The following is a 16,881-nucleotide window of genomic DNA, read 5'->3' as shown; positions in this document are numbered from 1 at the left end:
ACGGGCCCAGCCGCTCCGTGGCATGTGGGATCTTCCTGGACCAGGGCACGAACCCGTGTCCCCTGCATCGGCAGGCGGACTCTCAACCACTGCGCCACCAGGGAAGACCTTGCTTTCTTTTTAAAGGACCAATCACAACAAGGCAGATAAAGAATGTTGAGTTGTCAGATTTTGATACATTCAGGCGCGGACGCGTGGAGGTGAACTCGCTGCACTCTCTTTGGTGGCTGGTGCGCGGAAGTTTCTTTTGCCCCCAGGTGTTGCCTTGTGAGCTCTTACACGTGCGCTGAGTCTCTCCGGCTTCGCTGGAAGCTCTCTGAACCGACGGCCAGATTCCGTTGGTTTTAAGTCTCTCCAGGCCTGGCACTCAGCCAAGCGCTCAGTTCCTTTACTGTTTTACCTACAAGGCCACAGAAATGCACGGTTCCGCCTCTGTACTAGGAATTACGGTCGGGAAGGCGGGAAAGCGCAGTGCACCCGAGGGGTCTCCTTCCTGTCTCCCGCGCGCTGAAGGAATCTTTGCAGAACGTGTCTTGGGGCCGGGAAGTGGGGATCCGCTAAACATTTTAGAGGCGTCCCCGGGTAGGGTGGGCAGGAGCTTGGGAGGCCTCAGTGGGGTAGCCCTTTGCACCCTGCTCTGCTTCACAGGGGAGGGGGCGGGGACCAGGAGGACTTTGGAACCTGTCACTGAAGGTGTTGCAGTAACAGGGCGCAAAGTCAACACGCGCGCAGGGTGCCACGGCCCGCCGCAGCCGGCAGAGCCCGGCGGGCCACCCTGGTCTCCGGTCTGGGGCTGGGGGAGCGACACCCCGCCCCCCCCGCCCCCAACACAGATCCCGCCTCGCCGCCGGACAACCCACGGAAGCGGCGGCGGGCACCAAGGGTCCCAGGGCGCTGCCCTAGCGCTGGGGGCGGGTCTCGAATCGCCGAGCTCCGGGGCGTGTCACGGGCACCAGCTTCTGATTGGCCGGCCGAGGCGGTAACGGGCCAGGAGCTGCTGGATTGGCGCAGCCGGAGGCCAGAGCAGGAGTAACTGGACTCCAGGCGGCCGGTCGCAGTCCCGGAGCCCGAGGGGCTGGCGTCTGCGCCGGGCCCAAAGTCTAGGGAGAGATCCTGACCGGGACGCGCGCACCATGCCCTACCTGCTCATCAGCACCCAGATCCGCATGGTGAGTACCCGCTGGCCATCCCTGGGAGTTGGCGTTCGGCCCGGGTCAGGGGTGGGGGAGCGCTGCAGACCGCATCTCGGCGCCTCCTTCCCGGGCGACGCCCGCGGGTGGCCGGACCCGGAAGCCGCCCGGAACACGCCCCCCTGGGCGGCCGGGAGGGAGGCTGGGTCTTGGACTCAGCCTGGGTCCAGGGACTCGGAGAGCTCTGGCGGCCCGGCGACTACAGCGCCGCGAAGGGGACCAGGTGAGTGCGTCCCCACCACCCAGCGAGCTCCGGGAGCCTCCTACCTGCCTGCGGGAGCTCGGAGCCTTCGGGAGGGACCCAGGAAGTCCTGGTCTGACATGTGCAGCACCCACTGCCCCACACAGAGCCACTCCGCCAGGGAGTGGGGAGTGGGAGTGGACTAACCTGAGGGAGAAGGTTGTTAAAGAAAAGGATGTGCTAAGACGCCAAGACCCCTGTGCCGAGTGGTCCACTAGCTTCACCCTTAGGCACTTCCAGGAAGAGCTCTCCTGAGACCTTAGAAAAGGAAGAGAAGAAAGAACCCGAGACAGCCCATGGGGTTAGAGATGGGAGAACATTCAACAGTCAGAAACCACGCCCCTTTCCCTGGGCACAGTTTCCTCTGCAAAAAGAAGGTGCTGGTTGCTCCATGAGTCCCCATTTGGCTTCAGAATAATATGACCGAGTCCCCAACCTGGGTAGCAGGATGCTCCTCTGCCCCTTCCCACTCCCCAGTGCTTGGGTGATCCATCAGAGGGTACACAGCTCCCTTGGGATGCAGGAAATAACAGATGGGCTCACCACTGGGCAGGAGAGGTCTCAGCAGTGCCACAGGGCAGTGGTTTAAGAACCAGTCAGCTGTGCAGTTGTTAAAATGTAGACTCCTGGACCCCTTCCCAGACTTCCGGAAGCACTCTGGAAGCCTGGGGCTTGGGAATTCAGTGCTCCTCAAGCAATTTAAAAAACTAACAGTTTCATTGATATATTATAATACATATCACCACAGAATTCATCAAAGTGTACAATTCAATGGTGATGGGTTTTTTTGGTCTTTTTTTTAGCTTGCTCAGAGTTGTGCATCCATCACCATAGGCAATTTTAGAACATTCGTATCACCTTAAAAAGAAACCCTGTACCCACACCCTGTCCTTAGCAGTCACTCCTCATTTGCCCTGGGCCCCTCAGCCCTAGGTAACCACCGTCTACTTTTCGTTGTAATATGTGGTCTTTGGCCTCTTTCACTTACGTGATGTTTTCAAGGTTCATCCATATTGTAGCACACATCAATACTCGTTCCTTTTTATTGTCAAATAAAATTCCATTGAATGGCTATACCACATTTTATTTATCCAGCGATCAGCTGACAAACATTTAGGTTGTTTCCACTTTCTGGTTATTATGAATAATGCTGTGAACATTCGTGTGCAAGTTTTTGTGTGGATATATGTTCTCATTTCTCTGTTCTCCAGGTGATTCTGATACACAGATATAGGCGGTGGTGCCTGGCGTGAAGGTACCAGTAGTTGGGCATTGCCCAGCCCGGCCTAGAGGGTGCAGGGAGGCCCCACATGGCTCAGCCTGATCACTGATGGACTCCACCCCTTCCCAGCTTGTGTTTAGTCCCCAAGATTCCTTTCATCTCCCTCCAGTCTTTAACTGAAGCGGGCTCAGAGCCAGCAGGCGGGGGAGGAAGGAGAGGCGAGGCCACGCACCTCTACCTGACAGCCAGCCAAGCAGCCACTGTGACTTACCTTGCAGGAGGTGGGCCCCACCATGGTGGGCGATGAGCACTCCGATCCAGAACTGATGCGGCATCTGGGGGCCTCCAAAAGAAGCGTCCTGGGAAACAACTTGTAAGTAGTAGCATTCCTAAGGATCTTCTCCTTGCCAGCGCCTAGACCTGTCTCTGTTCCTTTTACACAACAGGACAATGCCACTGCCTAGCCTCAGGACCCCTCTGCCTGCATCCTGGGGATCTGTCCTCTGTAGGCTTTCTCTGAGAGCTTTCCCACTGGCCCTCCCTTCACAAGGGAGCCCCTGGACAAAGTCCCAGGACAGAATCCGGTTCCCTGAGTATAGGACTCTGCAAGTGGACTGCTCCTTGCCCTGCCCTCTCATCTCTAAACTGGATCCCATCAAGGCAAAGACAAGCACAGAGAAAGGCTTCTGTCTTGAAGAGATGGCTAAGTAACAAAGCTCAGCCCTAGAAACAGGGAGAAGGGAGCCTGGGTCCTGCTTCTAGTTCAGCTGCTGCCTGGGGACTTAGCCACTTCCCTTGGCATCCTTCACACCAGCCCCAAGTCTAAACAGTGATTGATGCTTCCTTTTCTGCCCCTCACCCTTTCCTGCCATAGGCAGGGAGAACTCTGGCTACACAGGCTCAAACTCCTGAGAAGGGTCACCAGAGTGCACCCCAGTTAAAAGAAGGGAAAGACGCAAGCTGGCCGTAGCCCCCTGGTCAGGGTTGGAGGGCAGAAGTCAACCCCATCCCTTTGCCATAATGCTTTTGTCTCTGAGATGCCCAGCCTGGGGCTTCAGCCCTTTATCTACCTGATGGCCCTTCAGAATCAATTAACCTTGAAAGAAGGGAAACCAAGCATTCTCCATCCTAGGGAGTGGCACTCAGAGCCAGGAGCTCTTGGGGGCCAAACTTATTGCTCCATGACTGCAGGACAGCCAGGCAGCAAGAGGGCAGAGGCCTGGGGGAGGGTCCCAGGGAGAGCAGGCCGCTCCTGCTGAATGGGCAGTGGCCCAGGGCACATGGAGCTGTTGTCAGACTCATGCCGGTTCTACTCTCTGGATGACATCGGGAAAGCTGCTTTACTCCTCTCTTTTCTCACTTATAAAATGGGAACAGTAACAGTACCTTCCTTAGGTTGTTGGGAGGAATAAATGAGATGATGCAAAGAGCTTAGTAGATGAGGGGCAGGGAATGTGTACTCAGCCTGGCACCCAGAAGGCACCCAGCAAATGTCAGTCCCTGTTAGGAGTACTCCTGACCAGGCCTAGTCTGCAGCAGATACTAGCTTCGTACGCGGGGCTGTGCTGTGTACCCCCTCACGCCACCCTCCTTCTCTTCGCAGTTGTGAGTACTACGTCAATGACCCTCCTCGAATAGTCCTTGACAAGCTGGAGCGCAGGGGCTTCCGTGTGCTGAGCATGACAGGGGTGGGCCAGACGTTGGTGTGGTGCCTGCACAAGGAGTGACCCTCCCATGCTGAGGAGCTGCAGTCACCCCTTCTCTGGAATGGCTGCCATGGGCCCCAACCCCAGGACCCTGCCTCACTCACCGCCCCACCCATTCTTCCCAAGTCATCATTTTCCTCGGCCCCATACCACTGGGCAATGAACGGCCTTCTCTGAAACCTGCCTCAGCCAGTGGGGAGGCAGGGCCCCTGGCCCTGGTGCCCCCCGGTGCCCCTCCAGCTTCAGGCCTGGTGCGGGCCCTCGAGGAGGCCGTGTTCTGTGGCAGGCTGAGGAGCTGGCAAGAGCCAGGCTGCCCCTGGCAGGGATCATGGCTCCAGGACTGGGCGCGTGGGTCCTACGTAGCTAGACCAAGCCAGCAAAGGGCTGTGATGAGCGGTTGCTCCTCTGCTCTGCTGGCCACTGACTCTCACCGCGTGGAGCGCCTCCCTGAGGTCTGCCCACTCCCTGGGAGGGAGAGCCAGGCCTGGGTGGAGCCCTCCGAGGCAGAACCCAGAAACCAGGGCCACGCTTGGGCAGGCCCACACCCTACACCTATGTATGCAATAGAGGTAGACTCTTTAAAAAAAAAAAAAAAAAAAAGTTTATTGGTGATGTTTAAGAAAAGGGCTGTGGGGTGGGAGGGCTGGAGGCAGGAGGCTAGGAGGCTATGTGGGCTGCCCAGCCTGGTCTTCCTGCTGCATCTGGGCGATCAGCTGCTGCCTCTCAGCTGCCTGGCGCATGCGCATCATGACGAGGCTCTCATAGTCCCTCTCAGACCGCACCGAACCCTGGGGGGACAGAGGGAGGACACGGAGTTGTCAGGGCAGTGGGGCACAGCCCCACAGATTCCAGACTCAGATGACAGGGCCTAGGCAGAGCCACCGCCAAGAGTCAAGGAGGGAGGATGCCCAGGAAGGGAAGGACCCTGGAACATCCTGCAATCCCAACTCACCCAAGTTCCTTCAGAGCAAGTAGGCCTTTGGCCCCAGGCCAGCTTCTCAGCTGGCTCCCCTTCAGCCCATCTCAAGCAGCTATCACCCCACCCCGCCTCCCCTTTCCCAGGTCCTTCACATCTGTAGTCAGCTCAGGTGAATCACTTCCTCATGCTCTAGCCAGGCCCTCATCTCCCTTCATTTCCTCCACCCCATGGCTTCTACTTCTCACAAGTTACCAGTAAAGGGGGGCTGTCAGAGGCTTAGAAATACACTCCACTCTGCCAGGTGGAGGTGAAAGCACTGCCCCCTCCCAGCTGCCCACCCTCCCTGTGGTCTGGCTCCTGCTGAAGACGCACAGGGAGCCCTACCCTAGACACAGCCTCACTCAGCCCCACCCTAGAAGGAGAGAGAAACAAGCATGAGGCCAGCGTGCCTCCTAAAAATACACACCAGGGCTCCTGGAGGGCAGGGCCCGTGGCTTTTTCTTTTATGATCTTGCCCGCACAGTGTGGGGGACTGAACAGTGCAATATTTTCATAATCAAAAGAATAATAAACGACCACCTCAGTGGGCCAAGGCTGTGGGGTGGAGAGGCAGCTCTACAGGAGAGCCCTGAGCCACCAACGCCATGCCCTGATAAGGTCTGCAGTGGCACTTAAATCACTTCCTCCCTCCGTGCAGCTGAAGCTGCGTGAAGAAGTATGAAGCCCACCAGAGTTGGCACAGAAGGGAGCCAGGCCAGGGGGGCTGCACAGTAGAGAGCTGCTGAGGCCTGTTTTGCAGTACCCCAAGCTGATGCACCTTCATGGAACAGGCCAGGAAAAAAGTTTGGTTGTCAGTGACCCGGGGAATTAGAAGGGAGTGGCTGGGGTTAAGATGCCAGGCCCTGGCCAGCTGGTTTGGAGTCAGGGGCGTAGAGAACCCGGAAGCGTTACCCAGCCCAGATCCCCCTGCTCTTCTTGACAGCCCCACGCCTCCTCTTCTCTCCCAGGCCTCCACGGCTCCTAGGAGAACTGCCCTCCCAGCCAGGCCCAGCCCCTTCCCCAGAGGCAGGACCCCAAATGAGGCCCAGGCAGCCCCACAGGAAGGCAGGACACTGGCTCTCAAATGTCCTTTCCTGCCCTGAGGTTATCTGGGAAAATCGAGGAAGGCTGAGGAAATGGAGCAGCCAGGCTTGCTGTCAGGCCAAGGGGAGGGCAATTCTCCCCTCCCCAAGGTAATGCTGCTCTGCTGAGAAAACTTGGAAGTCACCCTCGGCATGCCCTGAGCCTGGCCCTGGGAGGAGCCAGCCCTTTATAGGCACAGGGCTGCTTCCCGTTAACACACCCTTTGCCTCCTTCCTTCCCCCATCCCTGCAGGCTCTGCTAATGAGGGCCTGTCACCGGGGCCCCAGGGCTGAGTCACCCACACCAGCGACAGGCCTCTTCCTTCCCCAGCAGTCATTCCACACGCCTGCCTTTCAATTAGCTCCCACCTCCTGGAGCTCCTCACCCCACACCCACGGGGGCTGGGGCGCCAGGCCTGCCCGCGAGGGCGCAGGGCATTGGGCTGTGGAGGAAGAGGCGGCAGCGTGGTGACACACAAAGCAGGGCTGCCCCAGACAGTCCCCAGAGGAATGTTACGCTCCCCGGTGCCCCGGGGCATTGCTGCCGCCCCAATCCCTGCCTTCGGATGCTGCAAATACCTCAGAGCATGAGACCAGCCTCCCACCTGACTGAGTCAGCCGAAGACAACAAACACGTCTCCACCGACACACACTGGCACAAACAGCCCAGCCACTAATCAGTCTGGGAGCCAGCAGCAGAGAGGCCAGCCTCCGGCAGGGCCAGGGAGAGGGCGAGGAGCCACCCCGGATCGCGCCGCAGCTGCCCTCGCACCGGCTCCACGGAGTGGAGTGCTGTTTCTTCCTCCTGGGGTTTTTCCACTGCCCTATCAAGTAACCAGGCCACTCCTGTCCCTCTGGGAAACTCCCGTCGCCAGGAACTCAGCTTTTTCGGCTCTCCTGGACACGCGGCCGAAGGTCCCTGCTGAGCAGAAACCCGGAGGCCTCTGCTTTTGCCAGCGAAGGCGGCCTCCCTGGTTCTCGCCGTTCACTGCTCCAGCGGGACCAGATGGCCCCCAGCTGCCCTTGAACCGGGCTTCTGAGGTACCAGGCTTGTCTGCTGGCTCCCCAGGGCCCCATGGAGATCTGGAGGAAAGGCTCCTTTCGCAGTGCCTCCTTCTTCAAGCGGCTGAGCCTGTGGCGGCCGCGGAGACTGCGGCGACAGGGCAGCGTGCTCAGCCAGGCCAGCACGGCTGGAGGGGACCACGAGGAGTACAGCAACCGAGAGGTCGTCCGGGAGCTGCGAGGGAGGCCAGATGGCCGGCGCCTGCCACTGTGGGGGGACGAGCAGCCCCGGGCCACCCTGCTGGCCCCGCCCAAACCCCCGCGCCTCTACCGAGAAAGCTCCAGCTGCCCCAACATCCCGGAGTCCTCGTCCACCTACGCCGCAACCTACTCTGCCACCCTGCCCTCCGCGCTCTCCCTGGCAGACGGCCTCCACCAATACTCCGATGAGGACCTTTTGGACACACCCCCCTTCCAGAGGACACCTGCTCCGGACCTCAGTGATCCCTTCTTCTCCTTCAAAGTGGACCTGGGGATTTCACTTCTTGAGGAAGTTCTACAGATGCTGAGGGAGCAATTTCCCAGTGAGCTGAGCTTCTGAATGGGGGGAGGGTGGGCAGAGGTGGGTGAAAGAGCCAGAAGCCTGGGGACCCAGAGAAGGAGGGGAGAGTCGTGGATTAAGGTAGGGATAGGAATCCAGGTCCCTGCCTTCCCTCTGGGTCCTGAACAGTTCTCTGAGTCACCCCAGAGTGGAGGGACAGAGGTACAGAGGCAAGCTGGAAATGTGAGGGGGCACCTGCTGGCAGAAGCCCTGAAGGCAGCTAGCTAGGCTGGGAAAGGGAGGCCACGCCTACAACCACAGAGACCAGGCAGAGGCCAGCAGAGAGGGAGGGAGGCATAAGGGGTGAGTCCAGGAGTGGAGGACGCGCAGACTGGGCACGACAGATGGGTGCCCTGCGCCAGCTCCCTCTGAAGCCACTGTCAACAGAACGAGGTTACAGGACAGGTCTGGGCAAAAGTGGTCCAATCCAGGCTGGAGAGGGAAGTGGGAGACCTAAGGGGAGAGGGATGAAACAAGCGTGACCTTGTACAGTATGGTAGTCACTAGCTGCACATGGCTGTTTAATTGAAATTAAATACAATTAAAAATTCAGCCCTCAGTCACACTAGCCACGTTTCAGGTGCTCAACAGCCACATATGTCTAACGGCTACCATACTGGACAGAGCAGAGTGAACGTTAACATCACTGGAGAAAAGTTCTACTGGGCAGCACAGGCCTAGACCATGGCCTGAGGCCTGGCGGGGGAGGGGGAAGCATATGGGGCCTGCAAGGGAAGGGAGGGGCCGACAGAGTAGGAAGAGTGAGGCAGGTAGAGATACACAGTGTAACTCAGGAAAAACGCCAAACAAATCACTAGCAGAAAAGGGGGCATGAGAGACTCAAAGTGCCAGTACAGCTGCCCAGAGCACGAGCACTCCCTGGTGCCCAAGGAAGGAGGCTCTGGGGACGCCAGGCACAGACAGCTTGCGAAAGAGGGCTGTGGGGAATTCCCAGAATTATTAGTGATGGGAGCCCTTGGGAAATGCCACAAAAAACAGTGGCAGGTTTCCCTCCTTCCTGCGCCCATGAGAATATGGGAGGGAGGACTGGATCAGGGACAGACACGAAGCTCAGAGCTGTTACAATGAAGAGGCAAGCTGGTCTCCAGAATCCTCACCAGGACTGAGGAACTCTGCTTTGCTCAAAACCTCTGACGACAAAAAAAAAAAAAAAAACCTCTGACGACGGGACTACAACCCCACCCTGAGGCCTGGCCAAAAGACTTGGAGCCAGAGCCCAGTTGGCCGCATGTGCTTCTGACACCCCAGGCCTTTCCAGGTGTGGCAGAGGGGGAAGGGAAGCCTGGACACACAGCGCCTGCACAACCCAAACCTGTGGCCTCCCCCTTCCCTCCTCTTGTGTGGCTGCGCTGAACTGAAAGCCCCCGTGGGATGGTGATAAAGAGAGCTCTTTGTAACACAGCCTATGGAGTGCTGTCTGGGGCTGTGAAATGCTGGGCCTTAACCGTGGGGAAACGGTCTCTAAAGAAGGGTCCCGAGTCAAGCTCAGACCAGGTCCTTTGCCTCCTCTGTCCAGGGTCTGTGACACACTCCAGAAAGCTCCCCATCCTCACGGCCAGGTGAGGGGCGTGGTAGCGGGGTGCCTGAGGCAATGGGAGCAGAGCCCTTGCTGACCCGAGGAGGGGCATTCTTCCCCACAAAGGGACTGGAACATATCAGCCTGAGGCTCTCACACAGATACCCGGGCACTTCAGAGAAGGGAGAGAGAGCTCTTGTCCCACCTAAGTGGGGGCAAGTGTGACCAGGGCTGTGTGTGTGTATACGTGTGTGGCGGGGAGCAGAACATAAGCCTTCGTGGAGCTGTGAGGACTAAGAGCCGGTGTTGGGCGTGTGTCAGCTCAAGTGCGTGCTTTACCACAAGTCGGGCACCAGGCAGCACCTCAGTGTCGGCAGGGTAGCCAGTGTTATTTCTAAAGAGGAGATATGGCCTCTTGACATTAGGTCCCCATCTGGGACAGCCATGGACACACCTGGAAGGAAGCTGGGGAAGGAAGCAGCCACCCTCGTCACCGGCCCCTCCCCTAAAGCACCAGGTCATCTCAGTGCCAAACGCTTCACGCTGCAACCAAGCAACCCGCAGGCCAGGACAATGCCTTTGGGTGATGATGAGAGACCCCAAAGGGGACCAGAACATGGAAAATAAGGTCTAAGAGGTCTGCATAGGGTGGGCCCCACTGGCACTCAGAGAGGAAAGGAGATCAGCAAGGAATCTCAGTCCTGCTTGGATTGGCGGACCTGCCAATCTCTCCATATTCCTGATGACTAGGATTTGCGAGGAAAGGGCCCTGAGAAGAGCCCAAACAGGAAGAGGCGCCCCGAAGCCTGAGCAGGCCCGGCTGCGTGAGGCCTGGCTCCTTACCTGGGACAGTCCTGGGTGGTTAGGGCCCACTGTGCTCTGGGGTCGTCCCTCCAACCAGGAAATCTTCAGAGGGTTATCGACTAGGCCCACTTCATTCTGGACAGCCAGCTCCTGTCAAATACGGCATCCAGTCCTGGTCCCATCACTCCAGTCAGCTACAAAGTGGCTCTCTACCCCCACAGAAAGAACCAGAACCAGCACGCTCACCCTCCAAGCAAAGCACAGCAAACTTCACACAATGGTGTGCCGAAGCTCTGACCTTCCTCGTGCGCCACGTGAGCTTTCTGACTGGGGAATGGGGGAAGGGGAGAAGGCAGTGCGAGGGCTCCAACCTGGAGGCGTGCTGGCTTCCAGGGGAAGGTGGAGGGTGTGGAGCCAGGCAGCAGGAAATAAAGCCATCCCCGGAATATTCTCCTGTCCATCCCTTCACTCTCTGTGCCTCTACTCCTGGGAGCTGGAGGGGCTCTGGGAAATCTTGGCTCTGAGCTGGCCCAGAGATCCCCTGGGAGTGTGGACACCTAAGCTCAGAGGGCCCACAGAACTGGATTCCTCCCCTGGAACGGCAGGGCTGTCAGTAGCCCCCAAAGCCCCACATAGCACTCACCGCAGCCTTGATGGTTGCAAACTCCACCACGGCAGTGCCTGCCTTCTTACTGGACAGTACCAGGTTGAGCACCTCTCCATACTGTGAGGATAAGGGGGTCCCGGTAAGCATGGCTCAGCCTTCAGGATGGCCCAGCTCACACCAGAGACAAGCCTGGGCCACCCAGAGGCCACTAGGCCATTTTTAGCCGGGGTATAACCTCTCATTGCTAGGTTCCCAGAAAGGGGAGATCAGAGATGGGAAAGAAAGGTTCTCCCGCCCCTCGGGAATGCAGAGGACAGCAAAGGAGAGCTTGGCAGACGTGGGAATTTAGACCAGCAGAGACACACAGCTGCCTCAGCAACTGAATGAGGTGAAGAGGATGGGGCTTTGGTGCCAGACAACAGCCTCCCCTCGCCCCACACATGCAACCAAGCCCTTTGCTTCTAAGGATGGCAAGGGAGGGGGCACATGGCAACATGAGTGACTGGAGGGCCATGGCCTGGGGAGAAGGTCTATGACAGAAAAAAAAGGCAGGTAGAGGGCTTCCCTGGTGGCGCAGTGGTTGGGAGTCCGCCTGACGATGCAGGGGATGCGGGTTTGTGCCCCGGTCTGGGAGGATCCCGCATGCCGCGGAGCGGCTGGGCCTGTGACCCATGGCCGCTGGACCTGTGCGTCCGGAGCCTGTGCTCCACAGCGGGAGAGGCCGCAGCAGTGAGAGGCCCGTGTACCGCAAAAAAAAAAAAAAAAAAAAAAAGGCAGGTAGAGATGGGAAGGAAGGTTAGGCCTGGAGATCCTGGGGTTTGGGCTAAGGTGGGGCTTAAGGAAGGGGGAAGGAAGCTTAAGCTGGGGAAGGAAGCAGCCACCCTCATCACCGGCCCCTTCCCTGAAGCCCCACCTGAGGCCCCACCTGAGATGATGGGTTAGGGGGAAGTCAGCAGGGCAGACCTTTTGAAAAAGCCGCAGGAGGACATCTCTGGAATAGCCACCTTGTGACTTGGCCTCCTTCTTGCTCTTCCACTTGAGCTGAAAAGACAGCAGTGGGCGTCACCATTAAACACTGACTTCTCAACAGAACTAGACCCTGCACCTGAGCTTTACAGTCTGAGCAGACACCCCCCTTCAAAGCACTGGTAATCTAGGGAGCAACCCCAAAATGCATTCCCCTTGAAAACAGACGGGCAGGTGGCCTGCTCACCCACAGCTACGCTTCCAGCCCTATAAGATGCTCTCCTTCGAGGGCCTCAGAGAGGGCTGCCCTGCAGCCTTCAGGGCTAAGAGCAGCCTTTCACAGCCAGCTCTGAGAGGCCATCCTGATGCCCACGCAGTGGGACGATGGAAGGATGGGATGTGGGTAGTTGTGTGGCTCCCAGAGATCCAGCATCCCCGCCAGAAGCACCTGTGCCCATGGAAGCATCTGTTCTGCTGAGAGGAGATGGTGTGAGGTGGCCTGTAGATCCGCAGGGCTCACCTTTAGCTTGGGGGTTCCTTTGCTTTCAGGATTTTCTGCCATTCCTAGAAAATTTAGGAAAATTAGCAAGGTAGAATATGATGGAGTCAGAGGTTCTCTCTCCCAAAGGAGACACAGCCCAGAGCCAAAGGACCTAGAAAAGATCACTCCTGACCAAGGGCAGTATTTGCCCCGCCCTGCTGTGGAGCCTGGTAGGGCAAGTAGAGGCAATCCCACCCCAACCCTGAGGAGCTGTCACCTTAGGACAGCTGCCCAGCTGCCTGCTGAAGGCCATGGTCAGCACTCTGCCAACAAAGGGCTATGAACACCTACGGGGGGCAGAAGGTAGAGGTATAGACCACACAATTCTACTGAAACAAAGTACCCCAGAGCCTTCCCCGCCCCATCCTGGTGATCTGCTCCAAAATAGAGCCAGCTCTGCTTGGGACTAAGATAAATGGGGCCAGGAGATCTCAGGTAGAGTGAAAATCTAATAGGACTCAGAGAACTGGTAAGAAGAGACAGGTGGCATGTGTCCAAGTGGGGTGCCCAGGGGGTTCCAGCAGGTGGAAGCTTCCAGAACAACTTCCCTGAGCAGCCAGTGTGGCCACTCTGGGCATCAAGAGCTGCCTCAGAGGGGGAGGCAGGTTTGGGGGACGGACTCTCACCTCTCAACCTCTGTTCCCGTTCCTGGCGTATCTGCTCCTGGATCACCCTCTGCTGCTCCTTCAGCTGTCGGGAACCCTCTTCTCGCAGGCGTTTGATCTGCAGAGTGGGAGTTGGGGAGGGTGACAGTTCTGTGCAGATCCAATTCCAGGTTGGCTCACCTTGCAAAGGTCCCTGGGACATTCCACCTACAAGCTAGGCTCAGCAACCTGCAGGTGGGACAGATTACCCACATCCCACAGAAGAAAGTGGAAATGGCATGCCCTCTCCAGCCATGGCAACCCCTTTGCTCCACCAGCCTCCTCCCCCTGCAGATGGCCGCAGTGCCTGGACGCTCACCTCTTGCTCTAGTGTCCCGGTGCTCCGGCTCTCCTCCTCCTCCTCCTCGTCGCCGCCGTGGGCCTGGGCCTGGGCCTGCCGCTCCCGGGCCTCCAGGTCTACGAACAAGTGTTGAATGACCCAATGTCTGGTCTAAGCAGTTTCTACATGGTCCCAGCCTACCAGGCTCTGGCTGCTTCCCCAAAGTCTCACACAGCATGAACCTATACAGTAACTCTGGCCCCTTCCTCAATGCCCACGTGCTCCCAAATTTCCTTTGAGAAAAGTCCTAACAAGGAAGAGAATAGGATCCAGCTGAGTGGCTGGGGTCTGGAAAAGTTAAAGCAGCTCACGCTGACCAAGCTGGTTCTTCAAACAGTGAACAAGGTGTGAGTGGGTGCTTATGTCAGCAGCCCAGGGCCACGGGTCAGGCCTGCCAGTGGGTGGAGCTCCTGGCCTCGTTCCTGTGGTTTGGCACCACAGCCTGACCTGCAACCTTGCCATGGCTTTGATGCTCTTCCCACCACTGAGCTTGAGTTCCCACAGAATCTTCTTTTTTTTTTTTTGGATGTGTTGGGTCTTTGTTGTTGTGCGCAGGCTTTCTCTAGTTGTGGCAAGCGGGGGCTACTCTTCGTTGCAGTGCGCGGGCTTCTCATTACGGTGGCTTCTCTTGCTGCGGAGCACGGGCTCTAGGCGTGTGGGCTTCAGTAGTTGCAGCACGTGGGCTCTAGAGCGCAGGCTCAGTAGTTGTGACGCACGGGCTTTGTTGCTCTGCGGCATGTGGGATCTTCCTGGACTAGGGATTGAACCCATGTCCCCTGCATTGGCAGACGGATTCTTAACCACCGCGCCACCAGGGAAGTCTCACGACGGAATCTTCTACCTCCCCCCTCAACTCACATTTACCAAGCCTCACTGTGGACCCGGCTACAACGGCTCCTACAGGGACGGCAGCCTCCATTCAAGGACATCACCCCAGGTCCTGGAGCCTTCCCACCTCCCAAGAGAAACCTGCTTGTGGCCCTGTTCCAGGCCAGCTGCTGTGACAAATGCTTCTTTCAGGTCTCAGACTCACCACTTTGTTTTCTGTTCACTTTACTTACCTAAACTCTTCAGGTTTGTTTGTTTTTGATGGATGTACTGGGATGGTATATGTACATAATAAATATATGGATGTGAAGCAGGCAAGAGGAAGGGGAGAAAAATCGAGTAAAGAATGCTTGGACCAATCTTATGGGGGTGATGAAAATGTTCTAAAATTGATTTAGAGTCATAGTTGCACCATTTGGTAAATTTACTAAAAATCACTGAATTGTTCACTTGAAATGGGTGGACGATATGATATACAAAATATATGTTAATAAAGTTGTTTTTTAAAAGACGAATGCCTGGATCTCTTTGGATCCTTCTGAGAGGATTTCACAGAGTGAAAGCTCTGTGCAGAGCTGGGACGAATGAAAAAGATCCAGGACAGCATGGCCAACAAGGATACTGACTGTACTCATGTTGTGTGGGTTCAAATCCTGGCTCCAGCAAGTTCTTATCCTTTTGGTGCCTTAGCCTCTTTTGTCTATAAAAAGTGGGTTTCATAACACCCAGCTCCTTGGATAGTTGTAATAATTAAAGGAGGCAGTAAAACATCTGTCACAGTGCTTAGCTAATAGCACACCTAGTCACTGTTATTATTCCTAAGACTGTCCTTTAGGAGCCACCCCTGAGAACAGGGTTCTGCCCAGAGCCGGGGCCGCAAAGCTCTGAGTTGCTGGAACTGAAGCTGCAGGAGGAAAGGTGGGGGAGCTGCAGGAAAGCGGTCCAGGGAAACTGCAGGCTACCAGCACCACGATGTCACCTACCAAGCTTCACTTTCTTCCTTCTCTCATCAAGTTTCTGGGTTCTCTCTGCTGCCTGCTTCTTGGCTTTCCTGACCTTGTCATATGCAGCCTGGCAGAAGAAAGGAACACGGAGGAGCAGTCAGCCAGGGAACACACACAGAGCCCAGCCACCTCCCCGGTCCTGCCGCTAGCCCTAGAGCCATCAGGAGGCAGTCTGGTGACAGGGTCTCCAGGCTAGGACAGCAAGGACTGTGATGCATGGCCAAGTATAGAGGATGAAGCACACAGTGGTCTATAAATGTGGAGTAACTTAGATAGAGAAGGATGAGCTTACCCTGGCAGCAGCATCGGTCAGTACCTCCAAGGCCTGAGAAAGCTGATGGAAGAGTTCAGCTAAACATAGGGATCAAAAAAGAGAGAGGAGAAAAGTAAAGTTAGACTTGATGATGGTGTGCTCCCTCAAAAGAGCACCTCAAAAAAGCCACAGGCAGCTAGAAAAGCAGACATCAGCAGATGATGGACTAGCAAGGAAGGGTGAACGCATCAGCAATTGACCAGATGCTCCTAACACGCGAAGTGCAGCCTTGGGGCCCAGCGCCCAAAGCCAGGCTGTATGCGTTGGCCTCCCACGACACTCACACCACGCCCAGGTGGGTTGGCCTCCTTCTCCCCATGCCTAGGAGAGGCTCACCTGCTCTGGGATTATCCGGATTTTTGTCTGGGTGGCAGGAGAGGGCCTTCTGCCTATATGCCTTCTTCATCTGGAAGAGTCAAGATTTGGTTATTTACTCTCTTACCCCAGGACAGAAAGGAAAACATTGTTAAAGTGATAAGGGAAATCCAGGGAGTGCTCTCCATCGCTAAAAGAAAGGCTGCCACACTGAAACAGTCACCTCACAACCACAGAGGAGAGCTGCAGTGGAGGGAAAGGCCGTGGAGGGAGCTGACCACTGCCCTGCAGCAGAGGGGCTGGGCCTGCTTCCTCCTGAGCACCCAGTCTTACCACTGTGGCTGTCAGAGGGCTCCTGGCAGGGGGCAGATGTCCCTATAGCCACCTGGAAACAGGCACTCTCACACACTCATGGTGTAATGTAATGTAAACCAGGGCAACCTTTCTGGAGGGAAATTTAGCCATCAAAATTTAAAATGTACTTTCCCTTTGACTTACTCTGGAATTTGGACTTGTAGAAGCATGCCAAAATAAATATGCAAGGATGTCCACTAAAGCATAGTTTATATTAGCCCTAAAGTGGAGCCAACCAAAATCTCCAACAACGGAGAGACCCATTAAAAAAATTACCATAGACAGAAGTCTGTATGTGCTGTCTAGAAAGGTCTTCAAGTCCTCATCACAAGAAAAAAAAATCATAACAATGTATGGTAACAAATAGCAAATCATTATGTTGTACAAAATGTGCCAATTATACCTCAACTTAAAAAAAAGAAAGAAATATCTTCAAGGTATGGTGCATGAAAAAAACAAGGCTTAGTATATACAATGATCATTTTGGGGTTGAAAATAAACAAGAATATAAAAGAAATGTAAATAGTCAGAGACACTCAGCCATATGCACAGCCCTTGTTTTTCTCTTCTTTCCTCAAAGCAATCATATGAAACTTGTGCTTTCCTTTGGAAAGAAGCTGAAACTG

The 16,881-nt window shown here is 56.1% G+C and overlaps 3 protein-coding genes across 3 annotated transcripts; 2 read left to right on the top strand and 1 right to left on the bottom strand.

Moving 5' to 3' along the window:
- The first annotated feature begins 1,002 nt into the window (after positions 1-1,002).
- Positions 1,003-4,761, top strand: GCHFR (GTP cyclohydrolase I feedback regulator). Its single transcript, XM_007111681.3, has 3 exons — positions 1,003-1,169; positions 2,932-3,026; positions 4,257-4,761. Exons 1-3 carry the CDS (start codon positions 1,134-1,136, stop codon positions 4,378-4,380), a joined length of 255 nt encoding a protein of 84 aa, XP_007111743.1. The 5' UTR covers positions 1,003-1,133; the 3' UTR covers positions 4,381-4,761.
- A 183-nt stretch (positions 4,762-4,944) lies between these two features.
- DNAJC17 (DnaJ heat shock protein family (Hsp40) member C17) lies at positions 4,945-15,992 on the bottom strand. The gene is made up of 10 exons (XM_028495475.2): positions 15,923-15,992; positions 15,566-15,624; positions 15,253-15,340; positions 13,421-13,518; positions 13,084-13,180; positions 12,437-12,480; positions 11,914-11,991; positions 10,987-11,067; positions 10,383-10,493; positions 4,945-5,147 (listed from the first exon to the last, which is right to left on the bottom strand). Exons 1-10 carry the CDS (start codon positions 15,990-15,992, stop codon positions 5,025-5,027), a joined length of 849 nt encoding a protein of 282 aa, XP_028351276.1. The 3' UTR covers positions 4,945-5,024.
- Positions 7,008-10,157, top strand: C11H15orf62 (chromosome 11 C15orf62 homolog). Its single transcript, XM_055088320.1, has one exon. It carries the CDS (start codon positions 7,475-7,477, stop codon positions 8,000-8,002), a length of 528 nt encoding a protein of 175 aa, XP_054944295.1. The 5' UTR covers positions 7,008-7,474; the 3' UTR covers positions 8,003-10,157.
- Positions 15,993-16,881: the final 889 nt, after the last annotated feature.

This window comes from Physeter macrocephalus, chromosome 11, assembly GCF_002837175.3.
Source record: "Physeter macrocephalus isolate SW-GA chromosome 11, ASM283717v5, whole genome shotgun sequence".
Lineage (NCBI taxonomy): Eukaryota > Metazoa > Chordata > Mammalia > Artiodactyla > Physeteridae > Physeter > Physeter macrocephalus.
This window is presented reverse-complemented; position numbering and strand designations above follow the sequence as displayed.

Excerpts from the sequence above, each read along its gene's own strand:
- GCHFR (XM_007111681.3), top strand. The coding sequence starts at position 1,134 with ATGCCCTACCTGCTCATCAGCACCCAGATCCGCATG. Across the intron at positions 1,170-2,931 it reads TCAGCACCCAGATCCGCATG|GAGGTGGGCCCCACCATGGT; the intron begins GTGAGTACCCGC and ends CTTACCTTGCAG. Across the intron at positions 3,027-4,256 it reads AGCGTCCTGGGAAACAACTT|TTGTGAGTACTACGTCAATG; the intron begins GTAAGTAGTAGC and ends TTCTCTTCGCAG.
- C11H15orf62 (XM_055088320.1), top strand. The coding sequence starts at position 7,475 with ATGGAGATCTGGAGGAAAGGCTCCTTTCGCAGTGCCTCCTTCTTCAAG.
- DNAJC17 (XM_028495475.2), bottom strand. The coding sequence starts at position 15,992 with ATGAAGAAGGCATATAGGCAGAAGGCCCTCTCCTGCCACCCAGACAAA. Across the intron at positions 12,481-13,083 it reads ACGGGAACAGAGGTTGAGAG|GAATGGCAGAAAATCCTGAA; the intron begins GTGAGAGTCCGT and ends TAAATTTTCTAG. Across the intron at positions 11,068-11,913 it reads TCCTGCGGCTTTTTCAAAAG|TATGGAGAGGTGCTCAACCT; the intron begins GTCTGCCCTGCT and ends TTATCCTCACAG.